This window comes from Oncorhynchus clarkii, chromosome 18, assembly GCF_045791955.1.
Source record: "Oncorhynchus clarkii lewisi isolate Uvic-CL-2024 chromosome 18, UVic_Ocla_1.0, whole genome shotgun sequence".
Taxonomy (NCBI): domain Eukaryota; kingdom Metazoa; phylum Chordata; class Actinopteri; order Salmoniformes; family Salmonidae; genus Oncorhynchus; species Oncorhynchus clarkii.
Genome location: NC_092164.1, coordinates 70,701,152 through 70,718,590, shown reverse-complemented (window position 1 = coordinate 70,718,590; position 17,439 = coordinate 70,701,152). Strand labels below are relative to the sequence as shown.

At 51.1% G+C, this 17,439-nt stretch overlaps 1 protein-coding gene across 1 annotated transcript in view; it reads right to left on the bottom strand.

Annotated features, from left to right (window-relative positions):
- Window positions 1-12,322: 12,322 nt before the first annotated feature.
- LOC139372803 (angiopoietin-2-like) overlaps window positions 12,323-17,439 on the bottom strand; it is an 84,510-nt gene continuing 79,393 nt past the window's right edge. Inside the window, exon 9 of the mRNA XM_071112608.1 lies at window positions 12,323-12,933. Within this exon, the coding sequence (XP_070968709.1) occupies window positions 12,773-12,933 (161 nt within the window). The 3' untranslated portion in view covers window positions 12,323-12,772. The remainder of the gene's footprint in view (window positions 12,934-17,439) is intronic.

The following is a 17,439-nucleotide window of genomic DNA, read 5'->3' as shown; positions in this document are numbered from 1 at the left end:
ATAATATACCTCTACCCTCCTTTAGATCAGAGATACTATACCTCGTACCTCATATAGATCAGAGATACTATACCTCTTACCCCCTACAGATCAGAGATACTATACCTCTCACCTCCTATAGATCAGAGATAATATACCTCTTACCCCCTATAGATCAGAGATACTTTACATCTTACCCATATGGATAAACTCCTATAGATCAGAGATACTATACCTCTTACCTCCTATAGATCAGAGATACTTTACATCTTACCCCATATGGATAAACTCCTATAGATCAGAGATATTATGCCTCTTACCCCCTACAGATCAGAGATACTATACCTCTCACCCCCTATAGATCAAATATACTATACCTCTTACCTTCTATAGATCAGAGATACTATGCCTCTTACCTTCTATAGATCAGAGATACTATACCTCTCAACTCCTATAGATCAGAGATACTAGTCCTCTTACCTCGTATAGATCAGAGATACTATACCTCTTACCTCATATAGATCAGAGATACTATACCTCTTACCCCCTATAGATCAGATATACTATACCTCTTACCTTCTATAGATCAGAGATACTATGCCTCTTACCTTCTATAGATCAGAGATACTCTACCTCTCACCTCCTGTATATCAGAGATACTATACCTCTCACCCCCTGTATATCAGAGATACTCTACCTCTCAACCCCTGTATATCAGAGATACTATACCTCTCAACCCCTGTATATCAGAGATACTATACATCTCACTATATAGATCAGAGATACATACCTCTCACCCCCTGTATATCAGAGATACTATACCTCTTACCTCCTATAGATCAAATATACTATACCTCTTACCCCCTATAGATCAGATATACTATACCTCTTACCTTCTATAGATCAGAGATACTATGCCTCTTACCTTCTATAGATCAGAGATACTATACCTCTCACCTCCTATAGATCAGAGACACTATACCTCTTACCCCAAGTAGATAAACGCTTATAGATCAGAGATACAATACCTCTTACCTCCTATAGATCAGAGATACTAGTCCTCTTACCTCATATAGATCAGAGACACTATACCTCTTACCTTCTATAGATCAGAGATACTATACCTCTTACCTCATATAGATCAGAGACACTATACCTCTTACCCCAAGTAGATAAACTCCTATAGATCAGAGATACTAGTCCTCTTACCTTCTATAGACAGAGATACTATACCTCTTAGACCTATAGATCAGAGATCCTATACCTCTCACCATAGAGATCAGATATACTATACCTCTCACCCCCTGTATATCAGAGATACTATACCTCTCACCCCCTGTATATCAGAGATACTATACTTCTCAACCCCTGTATATCAGAGATACTATACTTCTCACCCCCTGTATATCAGAGATACTATACCTCTCACCCCCTGTATATCAGAGATACTATACTTCTCAACCCCTGTATATCAGAGATACTATACTTCTCAACCCCTGTATATCAGAGATACTATACCTCTCACCCCCTGTATATCAGAGATACTCTACCTATCACCCCCTGTATATCAGAGATACTATACCTCTCAACCCCTGTATATCAGAGATACTCTACCTCTCAACCCCTGTATATCAGAGATACTATACCTCTCAACCCCTGTATATCAGAGATACTATACATCTCACCATATAGATCAGAGATACTATACCTCTCACCCCCTGTATATCAGAGATACTATACCTCTCACCCCCTGTATATCAGAGATACTATGCCTCTCGCCCCCTGTATATCAGAGATACTATACCTCTCACCCCCTGTATATCAGAGATACTATACCTCTCACCCCTGCATATCAGAGATACTCTACCTCTCACCCCCTGTATATCAGAGATACTATAACTCTCACCATCCTGTATATCAGAGATTCTATACCTCTCACCCCCTGTATATCAGAGATACTATACCTCTCACCCCCTGTATATCAGATATACTATACCTCTCACCCCCTGTATATCAGATATACTATACCTCTCACCCCCTGTTCTGACCTCTGTAGTACCCTTAGAGAAGGGGTCTGTTCTGACCTCTGTAGTACCCTTAGAGAAGGGGTCTGTTCTGACCTCTGTAGTACCCTTAGAGAAGTGGTCTGTTCTGACCTCTGTAGTACCCTTAGAGAAGGGGTCTGTTCTGACCTCTGTAGTACCCTTAGAGAAGGGGTCTGTTCTGACCTCTGTAGTACCCTTAGAGAAGGGGTCTGTTCTGACCTCTGTAGTACCCTCAGAGAAGGGGTTTGTTCTGACCTCTGTAGTACCCTTAGAGAAGGGGCCTGTTCTGACCTCTAGGGTTCCCTGATCAGACATCCTGACGTCCATGTTGAAGCCCTGGAGACGGTGACGTAGTGAGTAGACGGAGACGGTGACGTAGTGAGTAGATGGAGACGGTGACGTAGTGAGTAGACGGAGACGGTGACGTAGTGAGTAGACGGAGACGGTGACGTAGTGAGTAGACGGAGACGGTGACGTAGTGAGTAGACGGAGACGGTGACGTAGTGAGTAGACGGAGACGGTGACGTAGTGAGTAGACGGAGACGGTGACGTAGTGAGTAGACGGAGACGGTGACGTAGTGAGTAGACGGAGACGGTGACGTAGTGAGTAGACGGAGACGGTGACGTAGTGAGTAGACGGAGACGGTGACGTAGTGAGTAGACGGAGACGGTGACGTAGTGAGTAGACGGAGACGGTGACGTAGTGAGTAGACGGTGACGTAGTGAGTAGACGGTGACGTAGTGAGTAGACGGAGACGGTGACGTAGTGAGTAGAAGGTGACGTAGTGAGTAGACGGAGACGGTGACGTAGTGAGTAGAAGGTGACGTAGTGAGTAGACGGAGACGGTGACGTAGTGAGTAGATGGAGACGGTGACGAAGTGAGTAGATGGAGACGGTGACGTAGTGAATAGATGGAGACGGTGACGTAGTGAGTAGATGGAGACGGTGACGTAGTGAGTAGACGGAGACGGTGACGTAGTGAGTAGACGGTGACGTAGTGAGTAGACGGTGACGTAGTGAGTAGACGGTGATGTAGTGAGTAGACGGAGACGGTGACGTAGTGAGTAGACGTAGACGTTGACGTAGTGAGTAGACGGAGACGGTGACATAGTGAGTAGATGGAGACGGTGACGTAGTGAGTAGATGGAGACGGTGAGGTAGTGAGTAGACGGAGACGGTGACGTAGTGAGTAGACGGAGACGGTGACGTAGTGAGTAGACGGAGACGGTGACGTAGTGAGTAGACGGAGACGGTGACGTAGTGAGTAGACGGAGACGGTGACGTAGTGAATAGACGGAGACGGTGACGTAGTGAGTAGACGGAGACGGTGACGTAGTGAGTAGACGGAGAAGGTGACGTAGTGAGTAGAAGGAGACGGTGACGTAGTGAGTAGACGGAGACGGTGACGTAGTGAGTAGACGGAGACGGTGACGTAGTGAGTAGACGGAGACGGTGACGTAGTGAGTAGACGGAGACGGTGACGTAGTGAGTAGATGGAGACGGTGACGTAGTGAGTAGACGGAGACGGTGACGTAGTGAGTAGATGGAGACGGTGACGTAGTGAGTAGACGGAGACGGTGACGTAGTGAGTAGACGGAGACGGTGACGTAGTGAGTAGACGGAACCGGTGACGTAGTGAGTAGACGGAGACGGTGACGTAGTGAGTTGACGGAGACGGTGACGTAGTGAGTAGACGGAGATGGTGACGTAGTGAGTAGACGGTGACGTAGTGAGTAGACGGTGACGTAGTGAGTAGACGGTGACGTAGTGAGTAGACGGAGACGGTGACGTAGTGAGTAGAAGGTGACGTAGTCAGATGATGGAGACGGTGACGTAGTGAGTAGATGGAGACGGTGACGTAGTGAGTAGATGGAGACGGTGACGTAGTGAGTAGATGGAGACGGTGACGTAGTGAGTAGATGGAGACGGTGACGTAGTGAGTAGACGGAGACGGTGACGTAGTGAGTAGACGGAGACGGTGACGTAGTGAGTAGACGGAGACGGTGACGTAGTGAGTAGACGGAGACGGTGACGTAGTGAGTAGACGGAGACGGTGACGTAGTGAGTAGACGGAGACGGTGACGTAGTGAGTAGACGGAGACGGTGACGTAGTGAGTAGACGGAGACGGTGACGTAGTGAGTAGACGGAGACGGTGACGTAGTGAGTAGACGGAGACGGTGACGTAGTGAGTAGACGGTGACGTAGTGAGTAGACGGTGACGTAGTGAGTAGACGGAGACGGTGACGTAGTGAGTAGAAGGTGACGTAGTGAGTAGACGGAGACGGTGACGTAGTGAGTAGACGGAGACGGTGACGTAGTGAGTAGATGGAGACGGTGACGAAGTGAGTAGATGGAGACGGTGACGTAGTGAATAGATGGAGACGGTGACGTAGTGAGTAGATGGAGACGGTGACGTAGTGAGTAGACGGAGACGGTGACGTAGTGAGTAGACGGTGACGTAGTGAGTAGACGGTGACGTAGTGAGTAGACGGTGATGTAGTGAGTAGACGGAGACGGTGACGTAGTGAGTAGACGTAGACGTTGACGTAGTGAGTAGACGGAGACGGTGACATAGTGAGTAGATGGAGACGGTGACGTAGTGAGTAGATGGAGACGGTGAGGTAGTGAGTAGACGGAGACGGTGACGTAGTGAGTAGACGGAGACGGTGACGTAGTGAGTAGACGGAGACGGTGACGTAGTGAGTAGACGGAGACGGTGACGTAGTGAGTAGACGGAGACGGTGACGTAGTGAATAGACGGAGACGGTGACGTAGTGAGTAGACGGAGACGGTGACGTAGTGAGTAGACGGAGAAGGTGACGTAGTGAGTAGAAGGAGACGGTGACGTAGTGAGTAGACGGAGACGGTGACGTAGTGAGTAGACGGAGACGGTGACGTAGTGAGTAGACGGAGACGGTGACGTAGTGAGTAGACGGAGACGGTGACGTAGTGAGTAGATGGAGACGGTGACGTAGTGAGTAGACGGAGACGGTGACGTAGTGAGTTGATGGAGACGGTGACGTAGTGAGTAGACGGAGACGGTGACGTAGTGAGTAGACGGAGACGGTGACGTAGTGAGTAGACGGAACCGGTGACGTAGTGAGTAGACGGAGACGGTGACGTAGTGAGTTGACGGAGACGGTGACGTAGTGAGTAGACGGAGATGGTGACGTAGTGAGTAGACGGTGACGTAGTGAGTAGACGGTGACGTAGTGAGTAGACGGTGACGTAGTGAGTAGACGGAGACGGTGACGTAGTGAGTAGAAGGTGACGTAGTCAGATGATGGAGAAGGTGACGTAGTGAGTAGATGGAGACGGTGACGTAGTGAGTAGATGGAGACGGTGACGTAGTGAGTAGATGGAGACGGTGACATAGTGAGTAGATGGAGACGGTGACGTAGTGAGTAGATGGAGACGGTGACGTAGTGAGTAGATGGAGACGGTGACGTAGTGAGTAGATGGAGACGGTGACGTAGTGAGTAGACGGAGACGGTGACGTAGTGAGTAGACGGTGACGTAGTGAGTAGACGGTGACGTAGTGAGTAGACGGAGACGGTGACGTAGTGAGTAGAAGGTGACGTAGTGAGTAGACGGAGACGGTGACGTAGTGAGTAGACGGAGAGGGTGACGTAGTGAGTAGACGGAGACGGTGACGTAGTGAGTAGATGGAGACGGTGACGTAGTGAGTAGACGGAGACGGTGACGTAGTGAGTAGACGGAGACGGTGACGTAGTGAGTAGACGGAGACGGTGACGTAGTGAGTAGACGGAGACGGTGACGTAGTGAGTAGACGTAGACGGTGACGTAGTGAGTAGACGGAGACGGTGACGTAGTGAGTAGACGGAGACGGTGACGTAGTGAGTAGATGGAGACGGTGACGTAGTGAGTAGACGGAGACGGTGACGTAGTGAGTAGACGGAGACGGTGACGTAGTGAGTAGACGGAGACGGTGACGTAGTGAGTAGATGGAGACGGTGACGTAGTGAGTAGACGGAGACGGTGACGTAGTGAGTAGACGGAGACGGTGACGTAGTGAGTAGACGGAGACGGTGACGTAGTGAGTAGACGGAGACGGTGACGTAGTGAGTAGACGGAGACGGTGACGTAGTGAGTAGACGGAGACGGTGACGTAGTGAGTAGACGGAGACGGTGACGTAGTGAGTAGACGGAGACGGTGACGTAGTGAGTAGACGGAGACGGTGACGTAGTGAGTAGACGGTGACGTAGTGAGTAGACGGAGACGGTGACGTAGTGAGTAGACGGTGACGTAGTGAGTAGACGGAGACGGTGACGTAGTGAGTAGACGGAGACGGTGACGTAGTGAGTAGATGGAGACGGTGACGTAGTGAGTAGATGGAGACGGTGACGTAGTGAGTAGATGGAGACGGTGACATAGTGAGTAGATGGAGACGGTGACGTAGTGAGTAGATGGAGACGGTGACGTAGTGAGTAGACGGAGACGGTGACGTAGTGAGTAGATGGAGACGGTGACGTAGTGAGTAGACGGAGACGGTGACGTAGTGAGTAGACGGTGACGTAGTGAGTAGACGGTGACGTAGTGAGTAGACGGAGACGGTGACGTAGTGAATAGAAGGTGACGTAGTGAGTAGACGGAGACGGTGACGTAGTGAGTAGACGGAGACGGTGACGTAGTGAGTAAACGGAGACGGTGACGTAGTGAGTAGATGGAGACGGTGACGTAGTGAGTAGACGGAGACGGTGACGTAGTGAGTAGACGTAGACGGTGACGTAGTGAGTAGACGAGACGGTGACGTAGTGAGTAGACGGAGACGGTGACGTAGTGAGTAGACGGAGACGGTGACGTAGTGAATAGACGGAGACGGTGACGTAGTGAGTAGACGGAGACGGTGACGTAGTGAGTAGACGGAGACGGTGACGTAGTGAGTAGAAGGAGACGGTGACGTAGTGAGTAGACGGAGACGGTGACGTAGTGAGTAGACGGAGAAGGTGACGTAGTGAGTAGACGGAGACGGTGACGTAGTGAGTAGATGGAGACGGTGACGTAGTGAGTAGACGGTGACGTAGTGAGTAGACGGAGACGGTGACGTAGTGAGTAGAAGGTGACGTAGTGAGTAGACGGAGACGGTGACGTAGTGAGTAGACGGAGAGGGTGACGTAGTGAGTAGACGGAGACGGTGACGTAGTGAGTAGATGGAGACGGTGACGTAGTGAGTAGACGGAGACGGTGACGTAGTGAGTAGACGGAGACGGTGACGTAGTGAGTAGACGGAGACGGTGACGTAGTGAGTAGACGGAGACGGTGACGCAGTGAGTAGACGGAGACGGTGACGTAGTGAGTAGACGGAGACGGTGACGTAGTGAATAGACGGAGACGGTGACGTAGTGAGTAGACGGAGACGGTGACGTAGTGAATAGACGGAGACGGTGACGTAGTGAGTAGACGGAGACGGTGACGTAGTGAGTAGACGGAGAAGGTGACGTAGTGAGTAGACGGAGACGGTGACGTAGTGAGTAGACGGAACCGGTGACGTAGTGAGTAGACGGAGACGGTGACGTAGTGAGTAGACGGAGACGGTGACGTAGTGAGTAGATGGAGACGGTGACGTAGTGAGTAGATGGAGACGGTGACGTAGTGAGTAGATGGAGACGGTGACATAGTGAGTAGATGGAGACGGTGACGTAGTGAGTAGATGGAGACGGTGACGTAGTGAGTAGATGGAGACGGTGATGTAGTGAGTAGACAGAGACGGTGACGTAGTGAGTAGACGGTGACGTAGTGAGTAGACGGTGACGTAGTGAGTAGACGGAGACGGTGACGTAGTGAGTAGAAGGTGACGTAGTGAGTAGACGGAGACGGTGACGTAGTGAGTAGAAGGTGACGTAGTGAGTAGACGGAGACGGTGACGTAGTGAGTAGACGGAGACGGTGACGTAGTGAGTAGACGGAGACGGTGACGTAGTGAGTAGACGGAGACGGTGACGTAGTGAGTAGATGGAGACGGTGACGTAGTGAGTAGACGGAGACGGTGACGTAGTGAGTAGACGTAGACGGTGACGTAGTGAGTAGACGAGACGGTGACGTAGTGAGTAGACGGAGACGGTGACGTAGTGAGTAGACGGAGACGGTGACGTAGTGAATAGACGGAGACGGTGACGTAGTGAGTAGACGGAGACGGTGACGTAGTGAGTAGACGGAGACAGTGACGTAGTGAGTAGAAGGAGACGGTGACGTAGTGAGTAGACGGAGACGGTGACGTAGTGAGTAGACGGAGACGGTGACGTAGTGAGTAGACGGAGACGGTGACGTAGTGAGTAGATGGAGACGGTGACGTAGTGAGTAGATGGAGACGGTGACGTAGTGAGTAGATGGAGACGGTGACGTAGTGAGTAGACGGAGACGGTGACGTAGTGAGTAGACGGAGACGGTGACGTAGTGAGTAGACGGAGACGGAGACGGTGACGTAGTGAGTAGACGGAGACGGTGACGTAGTGAGTAGACGGAGACGATGAAGTAGTGAGTAGACGGAGATGGTGACGTAGTGAGTAGACGGAGATGGTGACGTAGTGAGTAGACGGAGACGGTGACGTAGTGAGTAGACGGTGACGTAGTAAGTCGATGGAGACGGTGACGTAGTGAGTAGATGGAGACGGTGACGTAGTGAGTAGATGGAGACGGTGACGTAGTGAGTAGAGGGAGACGGTGACGTAGTGAGTAGAGGGAGACGGTGACGTAGTGAGTAGAGGGAGACAGTGACGTAGTGAGTAGAAGGTGACGGTGACGTAGTGAGTAGACGGAGACGGTGACGTAGTGAGTAGACGGAGACGGTGACGTAGTGAGTAGACGGAGACGGTGACGTAGTGAGTAGACGGAGACGGTGACGTAGTGAGTAGACGGAACCGGTGACGTAGTGAGTAGTCGGAGACGGTGACGTAGTGAGTAGACGGAGACGGTGACGTAGTGAGTAGATGGAGACGGTGACGTAGTGAGTAGACGGTGACGTAGTGAGTAGACGGTGACGTAGTGAGTAGACGGTGACGGTGACGTAGTGAGTAGACGGAGAGGTTGACGTAGTGAGTAGACGGAGACGGTGACTTAGTGAGTAGACGGAGACGGTGACGTAGTGAGTAGACGGAGACGGTGACGTAGTGAGTAGACGGAGACGGTGACGTAGTGAGTAGACGGAGACGGTGACGTAGTGAGTAGACGGAGACGGTGACGTAGTGAGTAGACGGAGACGGTGACGTAGTGAGTAGACGGAACCGGTGACATAGTGAGTAGACGGAGACGTTGACGTAGTGAGTAGACGGAGACGGTGACGTAGTGAGTAGACGGAGACGGTGACGTAGTGAGTAGACGGAGACGGTGACGTAGTGAGTAGACGGAGACGGTGACGTAGTGAGTAGACGGAGACGGTGACGTAGTGAGTAGACGGAGACGGTGACGTAGTGAGTAGATGGAGACGGTGACTTAGTGAGTAGACGTTAGACGGTGACGTAGTGAGTAGACGGAGACGGTGACGTAGTGAGTAGACGGAGACGGTGACGTAGTGAGTAGACGGAGACGGTGACGTAGTGAGTAGACGGAGACGGTGACGTAGTGAGTAGATGGAGACGGTGACGTAGTGAGTAGATGGAGACGGTGACGTAGTGAGTAGATGGAGACGGTGACGTAGTGAGTAGACGGTGACGTAGTGAGTAGACGGTGACGTAGTGAGTAGACGGTGACGGTGACATAGTGAGTAGACGGAGAGGTTGACGTAGTGAGTAGACGGTGACGTAGTGAGTAGACGGTGACGGTGACGTAGTGAGTAGACGGAGAGGTTGACGTAGTGAGTAGACGGAGACGGTGACATAGTGAGTAGACGGAGACGGTGACGTAGTGAGTAGACGGAGACGGTGACGTAGTGAGTAGACGGAGACGGTGACGTAGTGAGTAGACGGAGACGGTGACGTAGTGAGTAGACGGAGACGGTGACGTAGTGAGTAGACGGAACCGGTGACGTAGTGAGTAGTCGGAGACGGTGACGTAGTGAGTAGACGGAGACGGTGACGTAGTGAGTAGACGGAGACGGTGACGTAGTGAGTAGACGGAGACGGTGACGTAGTGAGTAGAAGGAGACGGTGACGTAGTGAGTAGACGGAGACGGTGACGTAGTGAGTAGACGGAGACGGTGACGTAGTGAGTAGACGGAGACGGTGACGTAGTGAGTAGACGGAGATGGTGACGTAGTGAGTAGACGGAGACGGTGACGTAGTGAGTAGACGGAGACGGTGACGTAGTGAGTAGATGGAGACGGTGACGTAGTGAGTAGACGGAGACGGTGACGTAGTGAGTAGACGGAGACGGTGACGTAGTGAGTAGACGGAGACGGTGACATAGTGAGTAGACGGAGACGGTGACGTAGTGAGTAGACGGAACCGGTGACGTAGTGAGTAGACGGAGACGGTGACGTAGTGAGTAGACGGAGACGGTGACGTAGTGAGTAGACGGAGACGGTGACGTAGTGAGTAGACGGAGACGGTGACGTAGTGAGTAGACGGAGACGGTGACGTAGTGAGTAGACGGAGACGGTGACGTAGTGAGTAGACGGAGACGGTGACGTAGTGAGTAGACGGAGACGGTGACGTATTGAGTAGACGGAGACGGTGACGTAGTGAGTAGACGGAGACGGTGACGTAGTGAGTAGACGGAGACGGTGACGTAGTGAGTAGACGGAGACGGTGACGTAGTGAGTAGATGGAGACGGTGACGTAGTGAGTAGACGGTGACGTAGTGAGTAGACGGTGACGGTGACGTAGTGAGTAGACGGAGAGGTTGACGTAGTGAGTAGACGGAGACGGTGACTTAGTGAGTAGACGGAGACGGTGACGTAGTGAGTAGACGGAGACGGTGACGTAGTGAGTAGACGGAGACGGTGACGTAGTGAGTAGACGGAGACGGTGACGTAGTGAGTAGACGGAGACGGTGACGTAGTGAGTAGACGGAACCGGTGACGTAGTGAGTAGTCGGAGACGGTGACGTAGTGAGTAGACGGAGACGGTGACGTAGTGAGTAGACGGAGACGGTGACGTAGTGAGTAGACGGAGACGGTGACGTAGTGAGTTGACGGAGACGGTGACGTAGTGAGTAGACGGAGACGGTGACGTAGTGAGTAGACAGAGAAGGTGACGTAGTGAGTAGACAGAGACGGTGACGTAGTGAGTAGACAGAGACGGTGACGTAGTGAGTAGACGGAGACGGTGACGTAGTGAGTAGACGGCGACGGTGACGTAGTGAGTAGACGGAGACGGTGACGTAGTGAGTAGACGGAGACTGTGACGTAGTGAGTAGACGGAGACGGTGACGTAGTGAGTAGACGGAACCGGTGACGTAGTGAGTAGACGGAGACGGTGACGTAGTGAGTAGACGGAGACGGTGACTTAGTGTGTAGACGGAGACGGTGACGTAGTGAGTAGACGGAGACGGTGACGTAGTGAGTAGACGGAGAAGGTGACGTAGTGAGTAGACGGAGACGGTGACGTAGTGAGTAGACGGAGACGGTGACATAGTGAGTAGACGGAGACGTAGTGAGTAGACGGAGACGGTGACGTAGTGAGTTGACGGAGACGGTGACGTAGTGAGTAGACGGAGACGGTGACGTAGTGAGTAGACGGAGACGGTGACGTAGTGAGTAGACGGAGACGGTGACGTAGTGAGTAGACGGAGACGGTGACGTAGTGAGTAGACGGAGACGGTGACGTAGTGAGTAGACGGAGACGGTGACGTAGTGAGTAGACGGAGACGGTGACGTAGTGAGTAGACGGAGACGGTGACGTAGTGAGTAGACGGAGACGGTGACGTAGTGAGTAGACGGAGACGGTGACGTAGTGAGTAGACGGAGACGGTGACGTAGTGAGTAGATGGAGACGGTGATGCAGTGAGTAGATGGAGACGGTGACGTAGTGAGTAGATGAAGACGGTGACGTAGTGAGTAGACGGTGACGTAGTGAGTAGACGTGACGTAGTGAGTAGACGGTGACGTAGTGAGTAGACGGTGACGTAGTGAGTAGACGGAGACGGTGACGTAGTGAGTAGATGGAGACGGTGATGTAGTGAGTAGATGGAGACGGTGACGTAGTGAGTAGATGGAGACGGTGACGTAGTGAGTAGACGGTGACGTAGTGAGTAGACGGTGACGTAGTGAGTAGACGGTGACGTAGTGAGTAGACGGAGCCAAACACCACTACATTTTTTTTGTTATTTTATTTAGCTTTTTTTTCTGTAAAATAATTATTTTTATCTTCTATCACAAATATACAGTTGGGAAAGTAAATATGCTTGTAGAAACACCTGTGTTTATTTATCATGCACTTTTATGAGGATAATTATCTCCTTAAAAAAAAGAGTTTTACAAGCATCTCTGAGTGGCATAGCGGAAAACAGTCAGGAAGAAGCTGTTAAAGTTTTCTGGACAGTGAAAGTGAAGTAGCAGTAAGCCATGATATACCATTATGCATCTACAATATATGTACAATCCCATTATAAAACACACATTTACGGTGGCCTGTCTGTTTCAGCGGGAAACGTTTCTAAGACGGAATACATTTCAGAAAGTAACAGATCTGTTCTTTTCAAACACAGTCAATTAAAAACCTCTAAAAACCTCTAAAAACTCAAGTATCATATTCCACATGTCTGGCAAACATCATTATTCGAGAAGTGCTCGTATCAGTCTGTGATTCAGTCAGTCGGGGAGACGTCATCGGCGATCGCCGCCGTTATGCCTCAGAATCCTGCGGGTCGAACCATCATGGTGGTCACTGTAGTCATGAGGCTAGGTCCCTTCCAGTAGTACCACTTGATGCCGTTGTAACGGACCACGTTGGAGACGCCAGAGTAGTAGATACCGTTCAGGTTGGAGGGACCACACGCCTCAAACCACCAACCTAGTGGAGAGGGGAAAGGTCACAGGTTAGAGGTCAGGGGTCAGGAAGAGAGAGAGGGGGCAGCGGGACTACACGCCTCAAACCCCCAACCTAGTGGAGAGGGGAAAGGTCAGGGGTCAGGAAGAGAGAGAGGGAGGGCAGATGGACCAGACGCCTCAAACCCCCAACCTAGTGGAGAGGGGAAAGGTCGGGGGTCAGGAAGAGAGAGAGGGAGGGCAGATGGACCAGACGCCTCAAACCGTCAACCTAGTGGAGAGGGGAAAGGTCAGGGGTCAGGAAGAGAGAGAGGGGGCAGCGGGACTACACGCCTCAAACCACCAACCTAGTGGAGAGGGGAGATGTCAGGGGTCAGGAAGAGAGGGAAAGAGGGCAGATGGACCAGACGACTCAAACCGCCAACCTAGTGGAGAGTGGAGAGGTCACAGGTTAGAGGTCAGGAAGAGAGAGAGTAGAGGACCCACGCCTCAAACCACCAACCTAGTGGAGAGGGGAAAGGTCAGGGGTCAGGAAGAGAGCGAGCGAGGGCAGATGGACCAGACGCCTCAAACCCCCAACCTAGTGGAGAGGGGAAAGGTCAGGGGTCAGGAAGAGTGAGAGAGAGGGCAGATGGACCAGACGCCTCAAACCTCCAACTTAGTGGAGAGGGGAAAGGTCGGGGGTCAGGAAGAGAGAGAGGGGAAAGGTCGGGGATCAGGAAGAGAGAGAGGGGAAAGGTCAGGGGTCAGGAAGAGAGAGATTACACCAAAGAGGAAAAAGGAGGTTGTGTGGTCAAATAAAGGTCAAACTAAGCCATTTCATGTTTATGTACAACTTTACAAGAGGAAAACATGAGGAGGAGCCAAACAAAGGATGAACAATATAGTCAGACCAGTAAAACATTTATAAAAATTGGTATTACGTAGCAGGAGAGAAGGTAGAGGATAGAGTAGGAGGAGGGAAGATAGAGGATAGAGGAGGAGGAGGGAAGGTACAGGATAGTGTAGGAGGAGGGAAGGTAGGGGATAGAGGAGGGAAGGTAGAGGATAGAGTAGGAGGAGGGAAGGTAGAGTAGGAGGAGGTAAGGTAGAGGGTAGAGTAGAATGAGGGAAGGTAGAGGAGAGAGGAGGGAAGGTAGAGGATAGAGTAGGAGGTGGGAAGGAAGAGGATAGAGTAGGAGGAGGGAAGGTAGAGGATAGAGTACGAGGAGGGAAGGTAGAGGATAGAGTAGGGAAGGTAGAGGAGAGAGGAGGGAAGGTAGAGGATAGAGGTGGGAAGGAAGAGGATAGAGTAGGAGGAGGGAAGGTAGAGGATAGAGAGGATAGAGTAGGGAAGGTAGGATAGAGTAGGGAGAGGAGGGGAGGAGGGAAGGTAGAGGATATAGTAGGAGGAGGGAAGGTAGAGGAAAGAGGAGGGAAAGTAGAGGATAGAGTAGGGAAGGTAGAGGATAGAGTAGGAGGAGGGAAGGTAGAGGATAGAGGAGGGAAGGTAGAGGATAGAGTAGGGAAGTTAGAGGATAGAGTAGGAGGAGGGAAGGTAGAGGATAGAGTAGGGAAGGTAGAGGATATAGTAGGAGGAGGGAAGGTAGAGGATAGAGTAGGGAAGGTAGAGGATAGAGTAGGAGGAGGGAAGGTAGAGGATAGAGGAGGTAGAGGATAGAGGAGGGAAGGTATAGGATAGAGTAGGGAAGGTAGAGGATAGAGGAGGTAGAGGATAGAGAAGGGAAAGTAGAGGATAGAGTAGGGAAGGTAGAGGATATAGTAGGAGGAGGGAAGGTAGAGGATAGAGGAGGGAAGGTAGAGGATAGAGTAGGGAAGGTAGAGGATAGAGGAGGGAAGGTAGAGGATATAGTAGGAGGAGGGAAGGTAGAGGATAGAGTAGGAGGAGGGAAGGTAGAGGATAGAGTAGGGGGAGGGAAGAGAGAGAGCGAGGGCAGATGGACCAGACGCCTCAAACCCCCAACCTAGTGGAGAGGGGAAAGGTCAGGGGTCAGGAAGAGTGAGAGAGAGGGCAGATGGACCAGACGCCTCAAACCTCCAACTTAGTGGAGAGGGGAAAGGTCAGGGGTCAGGAAGAGAGAGAGGGGAAAGGTCGGGGATCAGGAAGAGAGAGAGGGGAAAGGTCAGGGGTCAGGAAGAGAGAGATTACACCAAAGAGGAAAAAGGAGGTTGTGTGGTCAACTAAAGGTCAAACTAAGCCATTTCATGTTTATGTACAACTTTACAAGAGGAAAACATGAGGAGGAGCCAAACAAAGGATGAACAATATAGTCAGACCAGTAAAACATTTATAAAAATTGGTATTACGTAGCAGGAGAGAAGGTAGAGGATAGAGTAGGAGGAGGGAAGATAGAGGATAGAGGAGGAGGAGAGAAGGTACAGGATAGTGTAGGAGGAGGGAAGGTAGGGGATAGAGGAGGGAAGGTAGAGGATAGAGTAGGGAAGGAAGAGGATAGAGTAGGAGGAGGGAAGGTAGAGGATATAGTTCGAGGAGGGAAGGTAGAGTAGGAGGAGGTAAGGTAGAGGTTAGAGTAGAATGCGGGAAGGTAGAGGAGAGAGGAGGGAATGTAGAGGATAGAGTAGGAGGAGGGAAGGAAGAGGATAGAGTAGGAGGAGGGAAGGTAGAGGATAGAGTACGAGGAGGGAAGGTAGAGGATAGAGTAGGGAAGGTAGAGGATAGAGTAGGGAAGGAAGAGGATAGAGTAGGAGGAGGGAAGGTAGAGGATATAGTAGGAGGAGGGAAGGTAGAGGAAAGAGGAGGGAAAGTAGAGGATAGAGTAGGGAAGGTAGAGGATAGAGTAGGAGGAGGGAAGGTAGAGGATAGAGGAGGGAAGGTAGAGGATAGAGTAGGGAAGTTAGAGGATAGAGTAGGAGGAGGGAAGGTAGAGGATAGAGTAGGGAAGGTAGAGGATAGAGTAAGAGGAGGGAAGGTAGAGGATATAGTAGGAGGAGGGAAGGTAGAGGATAGAGTAGGGAAGGTAGAGGATAGAGTAGGAGGAGGGAAGGTAGAGGATAGAGTAGGAGGAGGGAAGGTAGAGGATAGAGGAGGGAAGGTAGAGGATAGAGTAGGGAAGGTAGAGGATAGAGGAGGGAAGGTAGAGGATAGAGTAGGAGGAGGGAAGGTAGAGGATAGAGTAGAAGGAGGGAAGATAGTGTATAGAGTAGGAGGAGGGAAGGCAGAGGATAGAGTAGGAGGAGGGAAGGTAGAGGATAGAGGGGGGAAGGTGGAGGATATAGTAGGAGGGAAGGTAGAGGATAGAGTAGGGAGGTAGAGGAGGAGGGAAGGTAGAGGATATAGTAGGAGGAGGGAAGGTAGAGGAAAGAGAGGGAAAGTAGAGGATAGAGGAAGGTAGAGGATAGAGTAGGAGGAGGAGGGAAGGATAGAGGATAGAGGATAGAGTAGGAGGAGGAGGGAGGGGAAGGTAGGAGGAGGGAAGGTAGGGATAGGGAAGGTGGAGGAGTAGAGGATAGAGTAGGAGGAGGGAAGGTAGAGGATAAGGAGGAGGACAGAGTAGGAGGAGGGAAGGTAGAGGATAGAGGAGGGAAGGTAGAGGATAGAGTAGGGAGGTAGAAGGTAGAGGATACAGTAGGAGGAGGGAAGGTAGCGGATAGGGTAGGGAAGGTAGAGGATAGAGTAGGAGGAGGGAAGGTAGAGGATATAGTAGGAGGAGGGAAGGTAGAGGATAGAGTAGGGAAGGTAGAGGATAGAGTAGGAGGAGGGAAGGTAGAGGATAGAGTAGGAGGAGGGAAGGTAGAGGATAGAGGAGGTAGAGGATAGAGGAGGGAAGGTAGAGGATAGAGTAGGGAAGGTAGAGGATAGAGTAAGAGGAGGGAAGGTAGAGGATATAGTAGGAGGAGGGAAGGTAAAGGATAGAGGAGGGAAGGTAGAGGATAGAGTAGGGAAGGTAGACGATAGAGGAGGGAAGGTAGAGGATAGAGTAGGAGGAGGGAAGGTAGAGGATAGGAGGGAAGATAGTGCATAGAGTAGGAGGAGGGAAGGTAGAGGATAGAGTAGGAGGACGGAAGGTAGAGGATAGAGTAGGAGGAGGGAAGGTAGAGGATCGAGTAGGAGGAGGGAAGGTAGAGGATAGAGTAGGAGGAGGGAAGGTAGAGGATAGAGTAGCAGGAGGGAAGGTAGAGGATAGAGGGGGGAAGGTGGAGGATATAGTAGGAGGAGGGAAGGTAGAGGATAGAGTAGGGAAGATAGAGGATAGAGTAGGAGGAGGGAAGGTAGAGGATATAGTAGGAGGAGGGAAGGTAGAGGAAAGAGGAGGGAAAGTAGAGGATAGAGTAGGGAAGGTCGAGGACAGAGTAGGAGGAGGGAAGGTAGAGGATAGAGGAGGGAAGGTAGAGGATAGAGTAGGGAAGGTAGAGGATAGAGTAGGAGGAGGGAAGGTAGAGGATACAGTAGGAGGAGGGAAGGTAGCGGATAGGGTAGGGAAGGTAGAGGATAGAGTAGGAGGAGGGAAGGTAGAGGATATAGTAGGAGGAGGGAAGGTAGAGGATAGAGTAGGGAAGGTAGAGGATAGAG